Source organism: Schistocerca americana, chromosome 4, assembly GCF_021461395.2.
Source record: "Schistocerca americana isolate TAMUIC-IGC-003095 chromosome 4, iqSchAmer2.1, whole genome shotgun sequence".
Lineage (NCBI taxonomy): Eukaryota > Metazoa > Arthropoda > Insecta > Orthoptera > Acrididae > Schistocerca > Schistocerca americana.
The window spans coordinates 521267130-521286861 of record NC_060122.1 but is presented as its reverse complement, the minus strand read 5'-3'; the positions used below and the strand labels follow the sequence as shown (position 1 = coordinate 521286861).

At 44.8% G+C, this 19732-nt stretch overlaps 1 protein-coding gene across 1 annotated transcript in view; it reads right to left on the bottom strand.

The window, feature by feature from the left end:
* The window catches only part of LOC124613592 (tropomodulin-like), a 32649-nt gene extending 28568 nt beyond the window's left edge, over nt 1-4081 (bottom strand). The window contains exon 1 of the mRNA XM_047142308.1: nt 3965-4081. Within this exon, the coding sequence (XP_046998264.1) occupies nt 3965-4081 (117 nt within the window). The remainder of the gene's footprint in view (nt 1-3964) is intronic.
* Between the last annotated feature and the right edge of the window lie 15651 nt (nt 4082-19732).

Below are 19732 nucleotides of genomic sequence, written 5' to 3'. Positions count from 1 at the left end.
CGCCACCTGGACACAGTGCTCATCGCAAATGCGTAGACCGTCTCAGCATGCTCTCCAGCTGTCCACACTCCCACCTAGAGACACATATCTGCAGTCCCCTTCCATGACCTCCCATGCTCGCTAGTTATAGAGTCCTACTCGAGGTCGAATGTAAACGTGCATCCACAATGAAGCTTGAAGATTCCTTGCCCATCGAGAAGAGTCATTATAATAATGTGTGGTCCTGGTTCTTTCATGCATGTGAGTAGCCCAGCTGCAAAAGCCGCTAACTGCATGATAAGCGAAACTGAGATAATCGCGAAAACTCGTCTCATCCAAACTATAAAAGTTGAAGACTTCATTTCTTTGCTGAAAATAAGTAAAAAAAAATAATTAATCGGTATTAATAGCTGAGGTCTGCGATTATGTTTTATACGATAAAATTTTAAGTGAAATATTGAATTAGGGGTTTTTGCACGGGATAGTTATCGGTTACTGCAAACGTATGGATCCAATTACGAAACAAACTTCCTGTTTCAAAATCTGCTATGACAGAAAGGTGAAATTTAATTATTGCGAATATAAACAGAATACGTTTTATTTCAAACAGAAGTTCTACAAAATTGACATATAAAAGTACGTAGGTGACGTTATTTAACCAGAAAAACTTACTTACTTAACGTCAAAAAGAGAACAAATACGAATGTTCAACGCCAGGTTTTTTTTTTAAAAAAAATACGTCATCGCGTTTTTGACAACACAAAATATTGTAGAAAATAAAATAAGCTCCAAATTCCATATTGCATCCTAATAAAAACAGCGACAAAAAATTGTAGAAAATGAAATTAGCTGAAAACCGTTTATAAGTGACATCGACCTCAACACTGCCCATCAACTCAAAATCTCTTCCGGCTTCTTCTGATGGTTGGCAGCGGCAGGAGAAGCTTTAGGAGTGCCTTCCTGCTCCTCTAACACCTCAGTGTAGAATTTGAGTTTGTCGCCGTCGCCCAGTCTTCACAAAAGTGGACCTGCCAAAGGTTTTAAACGTCTCTGAGTTTGGCTTCTGAAAGTTCTACACTGCCTGTGATTGGTGTTGGGCCGTTTCCGTTGCTAAAATTTTTTCCCTTCTTCAGGATGCTCTTCCCCTCTCCAGCTTCAGAGGTGCAGAAGGGCTCTCAATGAACTAGAGAAAGCTTCTTGTTTTTGATTTTTGTGAAGACATTTGGCATTTTGAGTATGGAAATGCCATTTACCAGGAACTGTCACTAACCTGTCCATGTATGTCATAAGAATTAGCCTCAACACAGTTTCCATTGCATAACATTGCGTTAATAATAATTTTCATGTTCTTACTTTTTTGTTTTGGAACCATTTCCATTGATCAGGACGCTTCCTAGAAGGGACCGTTGCACTCGGTCTCGTTCTGGTCATTTACAACCACAACGATGGGTTCTATTTCTTACTTCATGCTATTTCAATTACTCCCACTGCATTTGTACCACATTCTGCATTTAAACCACCCACAAAACCACTTTTTTCTTCGAACACTCCCGCAAATACGTCAACAGACATCCTTCTCATGAGCTGGACTGTGCTCATCGACGCATATTTCGACACTGCATCGGCAGCAAGAGCTTCATTGCTGCTTACGCGTTTGCCAAAGCGCATCCAACCTTACTCTGGATAACAAAAGTATCCCTTCTAATCGGAAAAACCGAAAGGTAGCTTTAAATTGATAAGTCTGATGTCAGTTGGCGTGCTTTGCATCCGGAAATGGTGCCCTGACCGCCGTGCTTGTTAAAGCTGGCGTATTTTGCAAACGTTGGACATTTAGCGGGCTTTGCACCCGAAGACAACGTGCTGTGAGCGATTTTGTAACCAAACACGATTTTCTATACCCAGTTTCAAAGGTTTAATTCCTAAGAAAGCAGGTGTTGACAGATGTGAAAATTACCGAACTATCAGTTTAATAAGCCACGGCTGCAAAATACTAGCAAGAATTCTTTACAGACGAATGGAAAAACTGGTAGATGACGACCTCGGGGAAGATCAGTTTGGATTCCGTAAAAATGTTGGAACACGTGAGGCAATACTGACCCTACGACTTATCTTAGAAGATAGATTAAGGAAAGGCAAACCTGCGTTTCTAGCATTTGTAGACTTATAGGAGGCTTTTAACAAAGTACTCTCTTTCAAATTCTGAAGGTGACAGGGTTAAAATACAGGGAGCGAAAGGCTATTTACAATTTGTACAGAAACCAGATGCCAGTTATAAGAGTCGAGGGGTATGAAAGAGAAGGGTGTGAGACAGGGTTGTAGCCTATACCCGATGCTATTCAATCTGTATATGGAGCAAGCAATAAAGGAAACAAGAGAAAAGTTCCGAGTAGGTATTAAAATCCATGGAGAAGAAATAAAAACTTAGAGGTTCGCCGATGACATTGTAATTCTGTCAGAGACAGCAAAGGACTTGAAAGAACTGTTGAACGGAATGGACAGTGTCTTGAAAGGAGGATATGAGATGAACATCAACAAAAGCAAAACGAGGATAATGGAATGTAGCCGAATTAAGTCGGGCGATGCCGAGGGAATTAGATTAGGAAATGAGACACTTAAAGTAGTAAAGGAGTTTTGCTATTTGGGGAGCAAAATAACTGATGATGGTCGAAGTAGAGAGGATATAAAATGTAGACTGGCAGTGGCAAGGAAAGCGTTTCTGAAGAAGAGAAATTTGTTAGCATGAGTATAGATTTAAGTGTCAGGAAGTCGTTTCTGAAAGTATTTGTATGGAGTGTGGCCATGTATGAAAGTGAAACATGGACGATAAATAGTTCAGACAAGAAGAGAATAGAGGCTTTCGAAATGTTGTGATATAGAAGAACGCTGAAGATTGATGGGTAGATCACATAAGTAATGAGGATGTATTGAATAGAATTGGGTTCAGAAACAGTGCTGGTGAATAAATAGGTTTCAAATGGTTCAAATGGCTCTGAGCACTATGGGACTTGACTTCTGAGGTCATCAGTCCCCTAGCACTTAGAACTACTTAAACCTAACTAACCTAAGGACATCACACACATCCATGCTCGAGGCAGGATGCGAACCTGCAACCGTGGCGGTCGCGCGGTTCCAGACTGTAGCGCATAGAACCGCTCGGCCACCCCGGACGGCAAATAGAATCGGGGAGAAGATAAATTTGTAGCACAACTTGACAAGAAGAGGGGATCGGTTGTTAGGACATAGTCTGAGGTATCAAGGGATCTCCAGTTTAGTACTGGGGGGCAGGGTGGAGGGTAAAAATCGTAGAGGAAGACCAAGAGACGAATACACTAAACAGATTCAGAAGGATGTAGGTTGCAGTAGGTACTGGGAGATGAAGAAGCTTGCACAGGATAAAGTATCATTGAGAGCTGCATCAAACAAGTCTCTGGGCTGAAGACCACAACAACAACAACAACAACATAGCGAGTTTTGCAGCCTAGAACCTATTCCATCGCGTAGGAGCTGAAAAAATTTATACGGTAATGTGCTCAACTGAAAGTCAACAAAAACTGTATTTAGCTGCTTTTGCATCTGGATTACTCATATAAATGTATGTTTTATGTGCGAGTTTTGTAATTTTAAGCGCAATAAATTCTTTTTTATCGAGTGGTAGATAATTATTTGCTTTTGAGAGGAGATCGTCCTCTTGGCGACCAGGTGGCACGAAAGTAGATTGCCGCGTTGCAGCAAACAATTGCCGCAGAAGATAGTGTGTCTCCAGTGGGAGCGCTGCCAGGCTGGGCCGCGCCGCGCTGGCGCGCGCCGCTATCCGGCTGTCTGTCAGCAGCTGTGCCAGAGACGGCAGCCGCCAGAATCCGGCACAGAGCGCAGCGACAGCCGCGCCTGAAGGCTGTCTGAGCGGGGAGGCCGCTCCGGCACGGCGCGGCACACGTTCCCGTCATTCAGCGCGAGCACGCAGAGGGAATCCGTGATTCGGCGCGACATTCAGCGCGCGGGCGGGCACAGTTTCTGACAAACTGCTGACAAAGCCGGCGCGGGACATATTTTCCGCTTTCCTGGGGGCGCCCGTCACTCGCGCCCCGCCGCCGCCACCTCGCATCTGCCGCGAGACGTCTTCCAGACAGGCGGGTCGGGACTGCCTCCCCGTCCGCCTCCAGCTCGGCTCCCTCCGCCTCTTCCGCGCGCGCTGCGCCGCTGCTCCGGCGCAAAGTGCGGGAGCGACGTTAATTGTGTCGTAGTAAGGCGGCACGACGTGGCATCGCGCGCTGCGGCGCCTCACTTGTTTTATTTAATAAGGCGGCCCGGCCACAAGTAGTCTGTGTTGCTCGCGACGGCAGACTCGGCGTGACGAGGCGCGGCGCTTCTAATTGGCGACACGCGGATCTAATTCGCGTCAGCCCGCAGCTATGCAGATGAGAAGGGACGCCAATTAATGGTGTCAGTCAGCCGGAAAGACTTGCCGCGCGCCGCCGAGGCAGCGGCAGCCGCGGAGGAGGACAGGCTGAGGTTGCGCCACTGTGTCTTGTCGGAATCTCGTGACACCTTACTCCTGTCCTTGTTTCTCCCTACACACCTGAGTCATTCAACCTAACCACCTTGTCCGTGTCCATGTTTCTTCCCACAAATACCTCTAACTCTTACAAGATTCAAAAAAGTTTTCCATCACCCCGGTTCCCAGACTCCTGAAGATAGACGTTGACTGTGGATCTTATACCACAGTCACAGTCCCTTTGACTGTTCAGTGATGTCACTAAACCCGATCAAAGATGTAAACAACCATGGATGAGCAGCGTCTATTAGACGGAGCGGGTCCGACAGCCAATCAGTTCCAGTGATTCCACCAGTGTTGCCTGTACTTCAACCATGCCTAGACGCTCAATTCCGCAGTTCCATCGCATCCGCATTGTTACTTTGTGCCAGGAAGGGCTCTCAACGAAGGAAGTGTCCAGGCGTCTCGGAGTGAACCAAAGCGATGTTGTTAGGACATGGGGGAAGATACAGAGAGACAAGAACTGTGGACGACATGCCCCATTCAGCCCGCCCAAGGGTTACTACTGCAGTGGATGACGGCTACCTACGGATTATGCCTCGGAGAAACACTAACAGCTACGTCACCATGTTGAATAATGCTATTCGTGCAGTCACAGGACGCGTTACCACTCCAACTATGCACAATAGGCTGCATGAAGCGCAACTTCACTCCCGACGTTCATGGCGAGGTCAATCTTTGCAACCACGATACCATGCAGCGCGGTACAGACGGGCCCAACAACATGAAGAAGGCACCACTCAGGACTGGCATCACGTTCTCTTCACCGATGAGTGTCGCATATTCCTTCAATCAGACAATCTTTGGAGACGTGTTTGGGGGCAACCTGGTCACTCTGAACGCCTTGGCCACACTGTTCAGCGAGTGCAGCAAGGTGGAGGTTCCCTGCTGTTTTGGGGTGGCCTTATGTGGGGCCGAAGTACGCCGCTGGTGGTCATAGAAGGCGCCATGACGGCTGTACGATACGTGAATGCCATCCTCCGAACGATAGCGCAACCATATCGGCAGCATATTGGTGAGGCATTCATCTTCATGGGTGACATCACGCACATCTTGTGAATGACTTCCTTCAGGATAACGACATCGCTCGACTAGAGTGGCCAGCATATTCTACAGACATGAACTCTATCGAACATGCCTGCCATAGATTGAAAAGGGTTGGACGACGTGACCCACCAACCACTCTGAGGTATCTACGCCGAATTGCCTTTGAGGAGTGGGACAATCTGGATCAACAGTGCCTTGATGAACTTGTGGATAGTATGCCACAACGAATACAGGCATGGATCAGTGCAAGAGGATGTGCTACTGGGTATTCGAGGTACCGGTGTGCACAGAAATCTGTACCACCACCTCTGAAGGTCTCGCTGTATGGTGCAACAACATGCGATGTATTGTTTTCATGAGCAACAAAAATGAAGGAAATGATGTTTATGTTGATATCTATTTCAATTTGCTGTACAGGTTCCGGAACTCTTGGAACCGAGGTGATTCAAAACTTTTTCCGATGCGTGTATATTACCCATTTTTCCGTAAAGCTTACTTCCACTTTTCTCGGAGTTTCGAACATCTGGCACCATTTTATATTGTCGAACGCGTTTTCCAGGTCGACAGATACTACTAACATGTCTTGATTTTTCTTCAGTATTGCTTCCACTAACAAGCACAAAGTCATGAATGCCTCTCTGATTGTCATGTAATAGATCCTCAGTTTTCTGTTTCATTCTGCTGTGTATTATTCTTGTCAAAAACTTGGGTGCATGACATGTCATGGTGGCTGTATGATAATTCCCGCACTTATCTGCCCTTGGTGTATTCGGAACTGTGTGCATGATATTTTTTTCCGAAAGTCTGATGGTATATCACCAGTCTCATGGATTCTACACTGCAACTTGAATAGTCGTTTGATTGCCACTTCTGTCACTGATTTGAGAATTTCCGATGAAATGTTGTCTATCACTTCTGCTTCATTTGATCTCAAGTCTTCCACAGCTCTTTTAAATTCTGTCTCGAAAACTGGAGCAATTACCTCTTTCATATCGTTACTACGGGGTCCCATGGCACGGCAACCAAGAGTTGCGCCGACAGCAGTGCATCCAACAACAACGCTGAACATAGGAGTGGCGTCCTGTCCTCTACTCGGACGAGTTCCGCTTCTATGCAGAGCATCACGATGGTCGTATCTGTGTGTGGAGGGTCCGAGAAGAATTCACCACATTGCAGTCTCAGCGTCACACCGGCTCAGCAGCAGAGTGATGATATAATGTGCTTGTTGCGCAGCCACGTTTGAACGACTGTTGGAAGCCAGATTTGGCAGCTCTATGCACCTTTTTTTTCTTTTTTTTCTTTCTTTTTAAAGGGTAGAGTCTCTCGACGCCCACACAGACGTGGTGACCACCTCAAAAGATCTATTGTCACCTCCGTATTTGTTAGTTACTAATCGAAGGCTTTACGGGATCTGGGGCCGTGAAATTATCCGCGCGTTTGGGTAGGATTACCCACTAACGCCGTCGCGATGACGAGATAAATAGTGGAAGAAAATCTAACGAAGGCAAGTGCCAAGGGAAAAAAAGCCCCTTCGATAGTAAGGTAAGGTAGTAAGAGCAGTAGCGGCCATCTGCGACAGATCATTCAGTGGTAGGGTGGTTGCTGGTTTTGGGTATGGTGCAATGCTCTGTTTTGTTGTCATAGTTTAGGTCGTCATAAAGAGTGTCAGTCCTTTCGAAGAGGGGTACTGCTGAGCTGGGCACCTGCGAAGTCTCCTGGGCTAGCTGCAGCGTCAGTACCTGTAACATGCCAAGATTGTCATATAAGTTGTAAGGTGGCTATAATTTCGCATCTTACAAGCACTCAACCACATAGTTTGCCGTGAACTACAACCACAATTAGGTATCATTTGATAGGTTGTACAATGTATATATGAATATTTAAAGGAGACTGATATTGTCACGTACACCTTGTAAATAAGTGTTAACGCTTATTGTATGAAAGGTGACGGAGTGTCTTTATTAACAGAACGGCGTAATGAATGATTGCATATACTAGTAGAGGGTGGAACGCCAGTGGAGATGAAACGGCAGGCAGAACTCAAGCTAAGGGTGGAAGGCCAACACAGGTGTTGGTCCTGCTTAAAAACAGGAAGTAGCTAGACGGACGTCGTGGCACCTGAGCTCTGGAGCGCAATAGCGTGATCGCCGGCCGCTATTCTAGGAGGACCGAAAGGATAACCGGGAGCACTGGAAATCTTGGACCCAGGCGAGAGGAACCAATAGGCGGAACCTCGAAAACCGTGCAGGCTGGGTTATTTCCAAGGATTTTTACTCTGAAGCTTACCATTGTACGAGTGTAGGTTTTTCCTCGCAAACTTTACGCGCTGGACGACAAAAGACTAAAATAGGATTAGTGGGCGTTCGGAAGAATCTGTCGAGAGGGAGAATATTCCTAGATTTGGGGAATGTGACTCGTTTTCGGAATTACGAGGTTGGGGATCCGAGCCTTGTTGGGAGGCCAGCGATCGAGAGACAAGGTCTTCCGTTGTGAGCGCCCATGTGTGACGGTCGCTCGGTATCAGCTTTGTTGGTACAGACGGACTTGCTGTCTTTGCTCTCAGGAGAGTTTATTGTTAGAACAGTTAGGCACTGTACTGTTGCGAAAATATACGATTCTGGACTACACCTCCAGGTGGGAAGTCGTCGTTGAGTTCGCAGCGTTCAGTAATTGAGAGCACTTCTTCTGCCTATACCTACGTTGAGACGTTATCTGAACTCCATCCTTGTGGCTGGGAGTTCGTGTTTCTCGCCTGTAGAACACAGAGAGGAGAAGACAGTGTCAGAGTATAATAGTCAGAGGATCGCCTTCTGCCGTCCTAGTGTTTGAAAGAGTTTATTTGTGACTGGAGTTCTTCCATCGTCGCAGACGAGTACGAGAGCCGTCACTTCTACGCACCGGACGCAGTACATACGGTGGTATCGCAAATTGCTTCGGCTTATTAGGACTATAAACCTAAACTGCTGTGATCACTCATCCACATACTTTGTCGTGAACTACAGCCACAATTAGGTATCATTTGAGGTTTCACGCCACCGTATATCATCTTTGAAAATAGTATCTTGTAGTGTTTGGTACGTAGATGATGTCAGTCATTTCGCGTTAGTGATATTAGACCTTGCAGTTATAATAAGGGGCAGAGTTGGGTAATTGATTTTTGAATTTAGCTAGGAAATATAGACAACTGTACTTAAAGGGTTGATTTTAATCTATAATAAATATATATAGATCAACAACGATTATAATTTAGTAGTATTAGTTGCCTTCATCATTCATGTTTAGATCGTAATTTATTTGTAGAAAAAGAGCATTAAGAGATCTATGATTTGCTTCAAAGGTGGTCCGACAGGGCCAAATCATCTTTTTAGCGTTTATTATTTTGCGTTGCGCACATTCATTTTTACACCCGCCTGGAGTAGCATCTTGGAAAGTGGGCGATTGATGATAAATCGATTACTGTGTAAGGGTTTTGGTTGGGTTTGTTTGCGCTTAGTGTGCAATACGGCTTCCTTGCGTTGTTGATTGATCGGCTAGTTTACACCTGGCAGCTCCATTTAATTTTTCTGTGCTGCAAGGGTTCACCAGTATTTGTCATGTTTGTTAGTTGGTGATATCGGTAAGTGGGTAATTGGCCTTAAGTGGCAGTGTTTTTGGGCGGTTGCGTTGACACCTATGTTTGTGATCGTAGTTACCCAGGTTAACAATGAAAGGATTGTTCGAGTGTCTCGTTTTCTTGTACAGTCGTGTGGCAAGCGTTTTGGATACCTCCACGAGAGTCTCAAGTCGATATTCTCTGTGAAGGTCTGCGGTGAGTGTGTATCATGGAGCGTTGATTATGATACGTGGCACATTTTTGGAGCTGCGTATCCCCAGTTTGGTCTTGTACCCTCAAATTACCTACATATTTATACGTGTGTCCTTCCTGCTACAATGCAGCGAACATGAAGTAAGTGAACGTGTTGTCAGTACTGCCGACAGACGCGTCCAGTTGAGCAGAGAGGTGTCAGTGAAATGTCAATCACTTCGAATGAGAGTGTGTACACGTTCCATGAGCCACAGCTGTTTGTGGTCGGCGCCGGCCGAAGTGGCCGTGCGGTTAAAGGCGCTGCAGTCTGGAACCGCAAGACCGCTACGGTCGCAGGTTCGAATCCTGCCTCGGGCATGGATGTTTGTGATGTCCTTAGGTTAGTTAGGTTTAACTAGTTCTAAGTTCTAGGGGACTAATGACCTCAGCAGTTGAGTCCCATAGTGCTCACAGCCATTTTGTGGTCGGCCGTCTTGCGGGAGAACGAAAAAGTTTGCGCGACCTTGTTACGATGATGACAGATGTCTCGCCCAATGACTCACTGTGCTTTCGCTCACTGCTAGGACTCCATAGACATTCTGCAAGCAGCTATGAATATCGGCGATGCTCTGGTTTTCCACCAGGAGGAAATGAAATGAAATGATCGTATGGCATTGCTGGCCGGGAAGTTCAGTCGCCTTATTTCAGTCGACGCCACATTGAGGGACGTGGGTGACGATGATGAGGATGTAAGGACAACACAACAGACAACCCAGACAACACAACACCCAGTCCACGAACGCAGAAAATCTCCAACCTGGCGGGGAATCGAACCCAGGCCCTCTCGCATGGGAGACGAGCACATTACCACCCAGCTACGCAGGCGGACTACCGCCAGAGGGAACTCTATGGCCGCCCTTTGCTTGGAAATCACCTCCGTCACAGACGTCATTTTGAGGGCTACCTATAGCGCCGCCACCTATCGGAACTTAACGAAACTACAGGGGCTGAAGCGGTAATATTCCAGGATGTCCCACAACATCCGCTCTTTTTTTCAACCGAAGCTGGCAGAGAGAAAAAAGAGGTATTGCATTACTTATCGAATGTCCTTCTGTTTCCGTGTTTCCGTATTCGGCCCATTTACTGTACACAGCACAATGTCATCACTTAGCTGCGGAAGTTCTCAGATAAGTGACTTGGCTTTTACCAAACTGCTAAGTAAATCGAGTACTGCACGTTAACAAACACCTTGCGAACGTATCCACAGCGGAAACGCCCAGCTGTTGCTGTCACAGCCATATTGTGTGTTGCATACAAAAATGAACCGACAACATCGTCTGCCCCCAATGCTCAACTGTGTGTCGTTTTGTTACTTTTAGCCGGCCGGTGTGCCCGTGCGGTTAAAGGCGCTTCAGTCTGGACCCGCGTGACCGCTACGGTCGCAGGTTCGAATCCTGCCTCGGGCATGGATGTGTGTGTTGTCCTTAGGTTAGTTAGGTTTAATTAGTTCTAAGTTCTAGGCGACTGATGACCTCAGAAGTTAAGTCGCATAGTTCTCAGAGCCATTTGAACCATTTGTTACTTTTAGTTAGGTACATAGTGTCTTAACTAGCATCCAAATTCAGTATAGTCAGTTTACCTCTGTTTAATTTAGCAGAAGTGCCTTGCTGGTATTTGTGTATGAAATCCCTAGCTTCTGGTTATTATCGCTAAAAACCCACGACATCAGCATAAACCTATAATCGCTTACGCTCAAAGGAAATGGAACCATCGCAACACATGTCTTTGGTATTTCAGTACTATTTCGGTTGCAAAGGCAAATAGTGTGGCCGATTACGGACATCTCTGTTGAAGAGCTCTTATCATTTTATGCAAGACGTGAAAATTGTATTTATTTTTGTGTAATTATGGATGTTTGTTATACATTTACGTATCACCGCTATGAATTTTTGTTTGAAATCCATTGCACTCCTGCCTTCAGTTGCATAATTCTTCTGTCTCTACCGTAGGCATTTTTTAAATGTGGTAGGCTATGGCCACTTTTACTTCCAGTTGATCCAGTCATCTGTATAGGGTTATATCGTTCCCAACACTGGCCAGTTTGGTGTCACGCCGAGGGTTAGATGTGTTTCTCTTAGTAGCGTGTTAGCTAGTAAAATCTGCGTTTAATAACGTAACTGAACTCTATCATCGTGTGTCCCAACCTTTTCGTTGTACGGAGATCAGTCCTATTATACCTAGTCGAAGTATATCTCGTAACTGCTGTCTACTTGACAGTTCATTGTATGTGAGTTTAGGTCCCACGAAGTGTCAGAATACTTACGCAGTTCTGTAGCAAAACTTTTCGGCGCTGGAGCTGGATCAGGGCCAACATCGTTATTGTTTTCACTTCACCTTCGGTAAACGGTTCCTGAACTTCTTTATTTCTCTGACCCGTGAATGTGCAATCTCTGTTGGACGAATTTTTCAATTTTGGAGTGAACTGCAACGTAAATTTTTTTCATGATCGGAAAATAACACGCCTATTTCTGCCTTCTTCTTGCATATATTTTGCTGTTTCTACAACGCTACATTTAGGTTGTCTTGCATGCGCTTGTGTTCCTTTATTATGTGACTGAAACCTTGCATTAACCGAAGCTTCATGTTGAATTCAGCCGGCCGCGGTGGCCGAGCGGTTCTAGGCGCTTCAGTCCGTAACCGCGCGACTGCTACGCTCGCAGGTTCGAATCCTGCCTCGGGCATGGATGTTTGTGCTGTCCTTAGGTTAGTTAGGGTTAAGTAGTTCTAAGCTCTAGGGAACTGATGTCCTCAGATATTAAGTCCCATAGTGCTCAGAGCCATTTGAACCATGTTGATTTCAGCTCTTTGGCAGCGAACTGTATGTATCAGCTGAAGAATTATAAATTTGGGGCTACCCTGTGAAAAGAAAATTCTTTGTGCCTTTATCTCAGTAACTTACCTCCATTTCGTTTTCAAAAATTGTAATCTCCTAGATTTTGCTCTGTATCATCCTAGTTCACTTTTCTTTTTATTTAGTTATCAGTCTTCTACGAATCGTCTCCGGCACTGACCTCTTCGTCTCACAGTAGCAGTACCGCCCTTCTTCCTCATTTGTACCAGCCCATGACTTCACCCGCAGTTTTACCCTGCACAGCTCCCTCCAACATCATGGAGATTATTACCTGATGCCATAACGCGTGTTATGTCACCTGTCCCTTCTTCTTGGCAATGTTTTCCGTATGTTCCTTTCGTCGCCGATTCTGCAGAAAACCTCACCATTCTTCCTCTAATCAGCCCACTTAATTTTCAACATTCTTCCGTAGGAACACATGTTAAACGCTTAGACTCTCTTTCGTTCTCAGTTTAGTCACCATAAATGACTTCCTATGAGTCAGTATGCGGAGAGCGCATTCTGGTGATATACACTCCTGGAAATGGAAAAAAGAACACATTGACACCGGTGTGTCAGACCCACCATACTTGCTCCGGACACTGCGAGAGGGCTGTACAAGCAATGATCACACGCACGGCACAGCGGACACACCAGGAACCGCGGTGTTGGCCGTCGAATGGCGCTAGCTGCGCAGCATTTGTGCACCGCCGCCGTCAGTGTCAGCCAGTTTGCCGTGGCATACGGAGCTCCATCGCAGTCTTTAACACTGGTAGCATGCCGCGACAGCGTGCACGTGAACCGTATGTGCAGTTGACGGACTTTGAGCGAGGGCGTATAGTGGGCATGCGGGAGGCCGGGTGGACGCACCGCCGAATTGTTCAACACTTGGGGCGTGAGGTCTCCACAGTACATCGATGTTGTCGCCAGTGATCGGCGGAAGGTGCACGTGCCCGTCGACCTGGGACCGGACCGCAGCGACGCACGGATGCACGCCAAGACCGGAGGATCCTACGCAGTGCCGTAGGGGACCGCACCGCCACTTCCCAGCAAATTAGGGACACTGTTGCTCCTGGGGTATCGGCGAGGACCATTCGCAACCGTCTCCATGAAGCTGGGCTACGGTCCCGCACACCGTTAGGCCGTCTTCTGCTCACGCCCCAACATCGTGCAGCCCGCCTCCAGTGGTGTCGCGACAGGCGTGAATGGAGGGACGAATGGAGACGTGTCGTCTTCAGCGATGAGAGTCGCTTCTGCCTTGGTGCCAATGATGGTCGTATGCGTGTTTGGCGCCGTGCAGGTGAGCGCCACAATCAGGACTGCATACGACCGAGGCACACAGGGTCAACACCCGGCATCATGGTGTGGGGAGCGATCTCCTACACTGGCCGTACACCGCTGATGATCGTCGAGGGGACACTGAATAGTGCACGGTACATCCAAACCGTCATCGAACCCATCGTTCTACCATTCCTAGACCGGCAAGGGAACTTGCTGTTCCAACAGGACAATGCACGTCCGCATGTATCCCGTGCCACCCAACGTGCTCTAGAAGGTGTAAGTCAACTACCCTGGCCAGCAAGATCTCCGGATCTGTCCCCCATTGAGCATGTTTGGGACTGGATGAAGCGTCGTCTCACCCGGTCTGCACGTCCAGCACGAACACTGGTCCAACTGAGGCGCCAGGTGGAAATGGCATGGCAAGCCGTTCCACAGGACTACATCCAGCATCTCTACGATCGTCTCCATGGGAGAATAGCAGCCTGCATTGCTGCGAAAGGTGGATATACACTGTACTAGTGCCGACATTGTGCATGCTCTGTTGCCTGTGTCTATGTGCCTGTGGTTCTGTCAGTGTGATCGTGTGATGTATCTGACCCCAGGAATGTGTCAATAAAGTTTCCCCTTCCTGGGACAATGAATTCACGGTGTTCTTATTTCAATTTCCAGGAGCGTATATATGCCCCATGATTTGGAAAAGACAGGCTAAAACTCCATTTGTGTCAAGAAGCCTATAGCTTCCACCTGGACATACGTTTCTGACGAGTCGGCTGTCTGTATGCCTGGAAATATATCAAAAAATTGGAATTGTAAATGTTCCACCAATGCCTTAAAATATTAACAACATTTTAATTTTGGATACTGATTGTTGAGTTCTAGGATGCAATTGAAATCTGGGGACCTGCAGTTGCTGAAAACTATAGAGATATGCACCTGTCGGAACTCAAACTGTCTTCCTTGACGTTCCATGCGAATTCCATGTGTGTTTGTAATAATGAGCCCTTTAATGCCAAGGCCAGTGGGTAATATAACTGATGCCACACACTCTAACCCTTGTTTAAACGACACTGCCATTACTGTACATTGTCTAATAACGAGATATTTTAATAAAGGGTACCTCTTGCAGCTTCTGCAGACGTCCCTTGCTCACGGCATTGGTTGAATTCCAAAATTTTGAAGGTGGGCTCTATGCAGTTAGTACTGATAGAGATGATTTTATAACTTACTATTTCATCCTACTTGCTTTCTTCCATCAGTATGTCCTCCACTCATTTTGATGTTACCTTCACATAAATTTTAGATGGTACCGCTTCCTTGACGTAACGCGTGACTGATATTGGTGTTGTACTTTCCCCTTGTTGCCTTGTGTTCTGCGTCCCGAAATTCCATTTCGGTATATGGTTTGCTTCTTCTTTGTCTTCTTTCACTACATCCTGTTCAGACCTGTTTATTTTGCCTGTCTCTTTGTTCCAAGTCATCACATGTTTCGACCACGCAACGTTGGTCTATTTTTTTAAGTACATTTGAAGCACTTTTACTCGCTTCTCCTATTTTTTTCGTTTGGTTCGACTGACTTGCTAGATATCCAGCTTGCTGTGAGGGTGGCTGATTCACTTCGCGCATTACATGGGTGTTTGTCTTTATAAACTATGTGGTTGTCCGTTTGCATTTCTCATCTGCTGATTTTTTTATCTATGTCCGATGCCTGTGTTCTGTTTGCGCTGCTTCCGGGTCAAATTTGTGGTGAGCATTGTAGACGACTATCGTGTTTCCTTGCCTTTTTGCTTCTGTGAGAAGGTATTTGACTAGGAGGTGCTCGCTACTTCCATCAGGGATGTATGTTGTTTTTGTCAATGCAATTTATATTTTGGCTTTGCATTGTACACTGAAGAGCCAAAGAAACTGGTACATCTGTTAATATCGTGTAGGGCTCCCGTCACCACGCGGAAGTGCCGGTATACGACATGTAATGGACTCGACCTGACTAATGTCTGAAGTAAATTAGAATTATATTAATACCTTCAGCTACAAACGGGTGTTGATATATATCAACGGGGACAGGTGAAAATGTGTGCCCCGACCGGGACTCGAATCTGGGATCTCTTGCTTACATGGCAGACGCTCTGTCCATCTGAGCCACCGAGGGCACAGAGGATAGCGCGACTACAGGGACTATCTCGCGCACGCCTCCCGCGAGACCCACATTCTCACCTTTTATGTCCGCACACTACATTCGTAACGTCGCACCCCAACACACTTACTACTCGTGGAAGACATTCTTAACAAGTCCCATAAGAGTTCGGGGAATATGTGTGCATCCGCACAGAAGGAGAAGGTCATGGCCAGTGTTGCCTGAACTGCTGTTGTACTTATATGGATATGGTGTCTGTTCTTTCGGACATGTCATCTCTACTGCCGTAGTAAATGTGTGTGTGTGTGTGTGCTCGCTTAGCTTGATATGTGCAACCTAATACATGGTTTTATAGTATATTAGGTAAAAGTAGGTAACGTGTGATACAAGATACATGAAACGGTGTATGTAGGTTAAGGTTTTGGAGTGGGTTTTGTCAATGAATTTGAAGCATTTAATACCGTTACTCATTTTCCTGTCTTACCTGCTGTGTTTTGATCGATGAAAGGCCTGAAGGCCTCTCTAGCCGCCGATATAATCTCTCTGTCCTCTTGATTACCTGTTTTAAAGAGAAACTAACACCTATGCTGTAAATATGTTTTGTTTATTAATAATGTAATTTTATTGCTGAATAAGTATGAAAATCAGCTTATTAGGTGAGTCTAACCAATGATTTTAGTTGTAGTATGACAGTTTAGTAGATACAGAAATCAATAAGTATAGCCCTAAATTGTTATTATTATTTTTAATTTATTGTCTTTCGGAACGTGTACATACAGACGTCTCAGCACTGGGAATGTTATATTACAGTTTGTTTTGGCAGTTTCCAGTATACAAGAGTTCAAGTCGTACCGTGATATGAAGTTTTCCAAATTATTTTAAATGTATATCACCATCAGTAAAGGGTAATGTAACTAACTAATGTTATTTCACAATAGCAACCCTCCACTTGCGTATAGCTGGCTACACGTTCTCATTCTATAGTGAATTTTACCAGCAGTAAAGGGTGATGTAACTGACTAGTGTTATCTCACAATGGTAAGCCTTCTTTTGCGTATAGCTGGTTCTTGTCCTCAATCTATGGTGAATTTTACCTACGTTACTGGTTCTGTTACATTTTTGATCGCTAATATGCAGGTATGCTGGTGGATGTATTCCGGTTGAAATACTACAGTAGGTCATTTTTTAATAAGATTAAACAACTTTATTAACCTGAGTATGAGGTTATAAGAAGAAATACAAACATATATGTTTTTTTCTTTTTCATGTCCAGTGACGAGCTTGTATGTCGAGAAAGTGGATATCTGCTTTACCAACATGGGCGTGTGATACAGGCGACATCTTGCGGCCACTACGCTGCACAGTTATCAGTCACAAAGCTCCTACTACATGGGTCTGCCATCACCATGAAGAAAATAATTTATATCACAGAATAAATGTAATTACAATTTTTAGTATACATCAATCTGTATATTGAGCAAGCAGTAAAGGATACAAAAGAAAAATTTGGAGTAGGTATTAAAATTCATGGAGAAGAAATAAAAACTTTGAGGTTCGCCGATGACATTGTAATTCTGTCAGAGACAGCAAAGGACTTGGAAGAGCAGTTGAATGGAATGGACAGTGTCTTCAAAGGAGGATATAAGATGAACATCAACAAAAGCAAAACAAGGATAATGGAATGTAGTCTAATTAAGTCGGGTGATGCTGAGGGAATTAGATTAGGAAATGAGGCACTTAAAGTAGTAAAGGAGTTTTGTTGTTTGGGGAGCAAAATAACTGATGATGGTCGAAGTAGAGAGGATATAAAATGTAGACTGGCAATGGCAAGGAAAGCGTTTCTGAAGAAGAGAAATTTGTTAACATCCAGTATTGATTTAAGTGTCAGGAAGTCATTTCTGAAAGTATTCGTATGGAGTGTAGCCATGTATGGAAGTGAAACGTGGACGATAAACAGTTTAGACAAGAAGAGAATAGAAGCTTTCGAAATGTGGTGCTACAGAAGAATGCTGAAGATTAGATGGGTAGATCACATAACTAATGAGGAAGTATTGACTAGGATTGGGGAGAAGAGAAGTTTGTGGCACAACTTGACTAGAAGAAGGGATCGGTTGGTAGGACATGTTCTGAGGCATCAAGGGATCACCAATTTAGTATGCGTGGAGGGTAAAAATCGTAGAGGGAGACCAAGAGATGAATACACTAAGCAGATTCAGAAGGATGTAGGTTGCAGTAGGTACTGGAAGATGAAAAAGCTTGCACAGGATAGAGTAGCATGGAGAGCTGCATCAAACCAGTCTCAGGACTGAAGACCACAACAACAACAACAGTACACGAAAGTGAACATTCAGTCAAATCCGCAATTGTCTTTGTCATTGTAACTGTAATATGTGCAATTAGCTCATGTTAATGACTTACTGATCTGTTTTCGTTAATATTTTTCGCCTTGATACTGCATATTGTTCCTTACCACAGTCTGTCGTAAAGAGGTAATTTGTATTCGACATTTGTCAAGATTTGATAGTTAATTATTAAAAGTGAACTGGTTTAGGTATTTTGTGCTATCCATAGTATTGTTGTTGGGAACTTCAGTCCGAAAACTGGACTGATTCACCTCACCATACTACTCTGTTCTGTGCAAGCCTCTTCATCTATGGAAAACCACTGCAATATACATGCATATGAATGTGCTTACTGTATTCATATCTTGGGCCCCCGCTGTGACTTTTACTACAACCCCTCGCCCTCCCCACCCCACCCCCCCTCCCCATCACCGCTCCAAAACACACACTTCACTCCAGTACTTAATTGGTGGTCCTTTGATGTCTCAGAATATGTCCTATTAACTGGTTCCTTCTTTTAGTAGGTTGCGCCACAAGTTCCTTTTCTCCCTAAATCTGTTCAGCACTTTCTCATTAGTTCTGTGATCTATCTACTTAACGTTCAGCATTCTTCTGTAGCACCACATTTAAGAAGCTTCTTTTTCCTCTTTTTCTACACTGTTTGTGATCAATGTTTCACTTCCATATATAACTACACTCCATAAAAATACTGTCAGACCAGAGTTCGTAACATTTAAATATATATTCGATGTTAACAAGTTTCTCTCCTTCAGAAACACTTTTCTTGCCATTGCCACTTTTATATCCTCCCTACTTCGGCCATCATCATTTATTTTGCTACCCAAATAACAAAACGAATGTATACTTTAATGGTCTCATTTCCTAATCTAATTCCATCAGCACCACCTCATTTAATTCGACTACATTCCATTATCCTTCTTATACTTTTGTTGATATTCACCTAATATCCTCCTTTCAAGACACTGTCCATTCCGTTCAACTGCAAGTCGTTCGCTGTCTCTGACAGAATGAAAATGTCATCAGCGAACTTCAAAGCTTTTATTTGTTCTCCCTGGACTTTAATTCCTACCCCAAATTTTTCTTTGGTTCCTTCATTTCTTGCTCAGTGTACAGACTGAATAGTATTGGGAGCAAGCTACGGCCCTGTCTCACTCGCTTCTAAACTACTGCTTACCTTTCATGCCCCTCAACTTGTATAACTCCCGTCTGGTTTCTGTACAAGTAAATAACCTTTCGCTGAGTGTATTTTGCCCCCGCGACCTTCTGAATTTCAAAGAGAGTATTCCAATCAACATCGTCAAAAGCTTTCTCTTGGTCTACAAATCCTATAAACATAGGTTTGCATTTCCTTAACCTGTGTTCTAAGATAAGGCGTGGGTCTTCATTTCCTCACATGTTCCTATATCGGAATCCCAATTGATCTTCACCGAGACCGGCTTCTATCATTTTTTCCATCCTTCTGCGAAGAATTCGTGTTGTTATTTAGGAACCATGACTTTTAAACTGATAATTCGGCGATATACACACTCGTGAGCATCTGCTTCCTTTGCATTTGGATTATTATATTCCTGTTGAAGTGTGAGAGTATTTCGCGTGTCTCATAATCTTGGACACCAGTTGGAAGAGTTCTTTCATGACTACCTCTCCCAAGGCAATCAGTAGTTTCTGACAGAATGTCGTCAACTCCCCGAACGTTGTTTCGGCT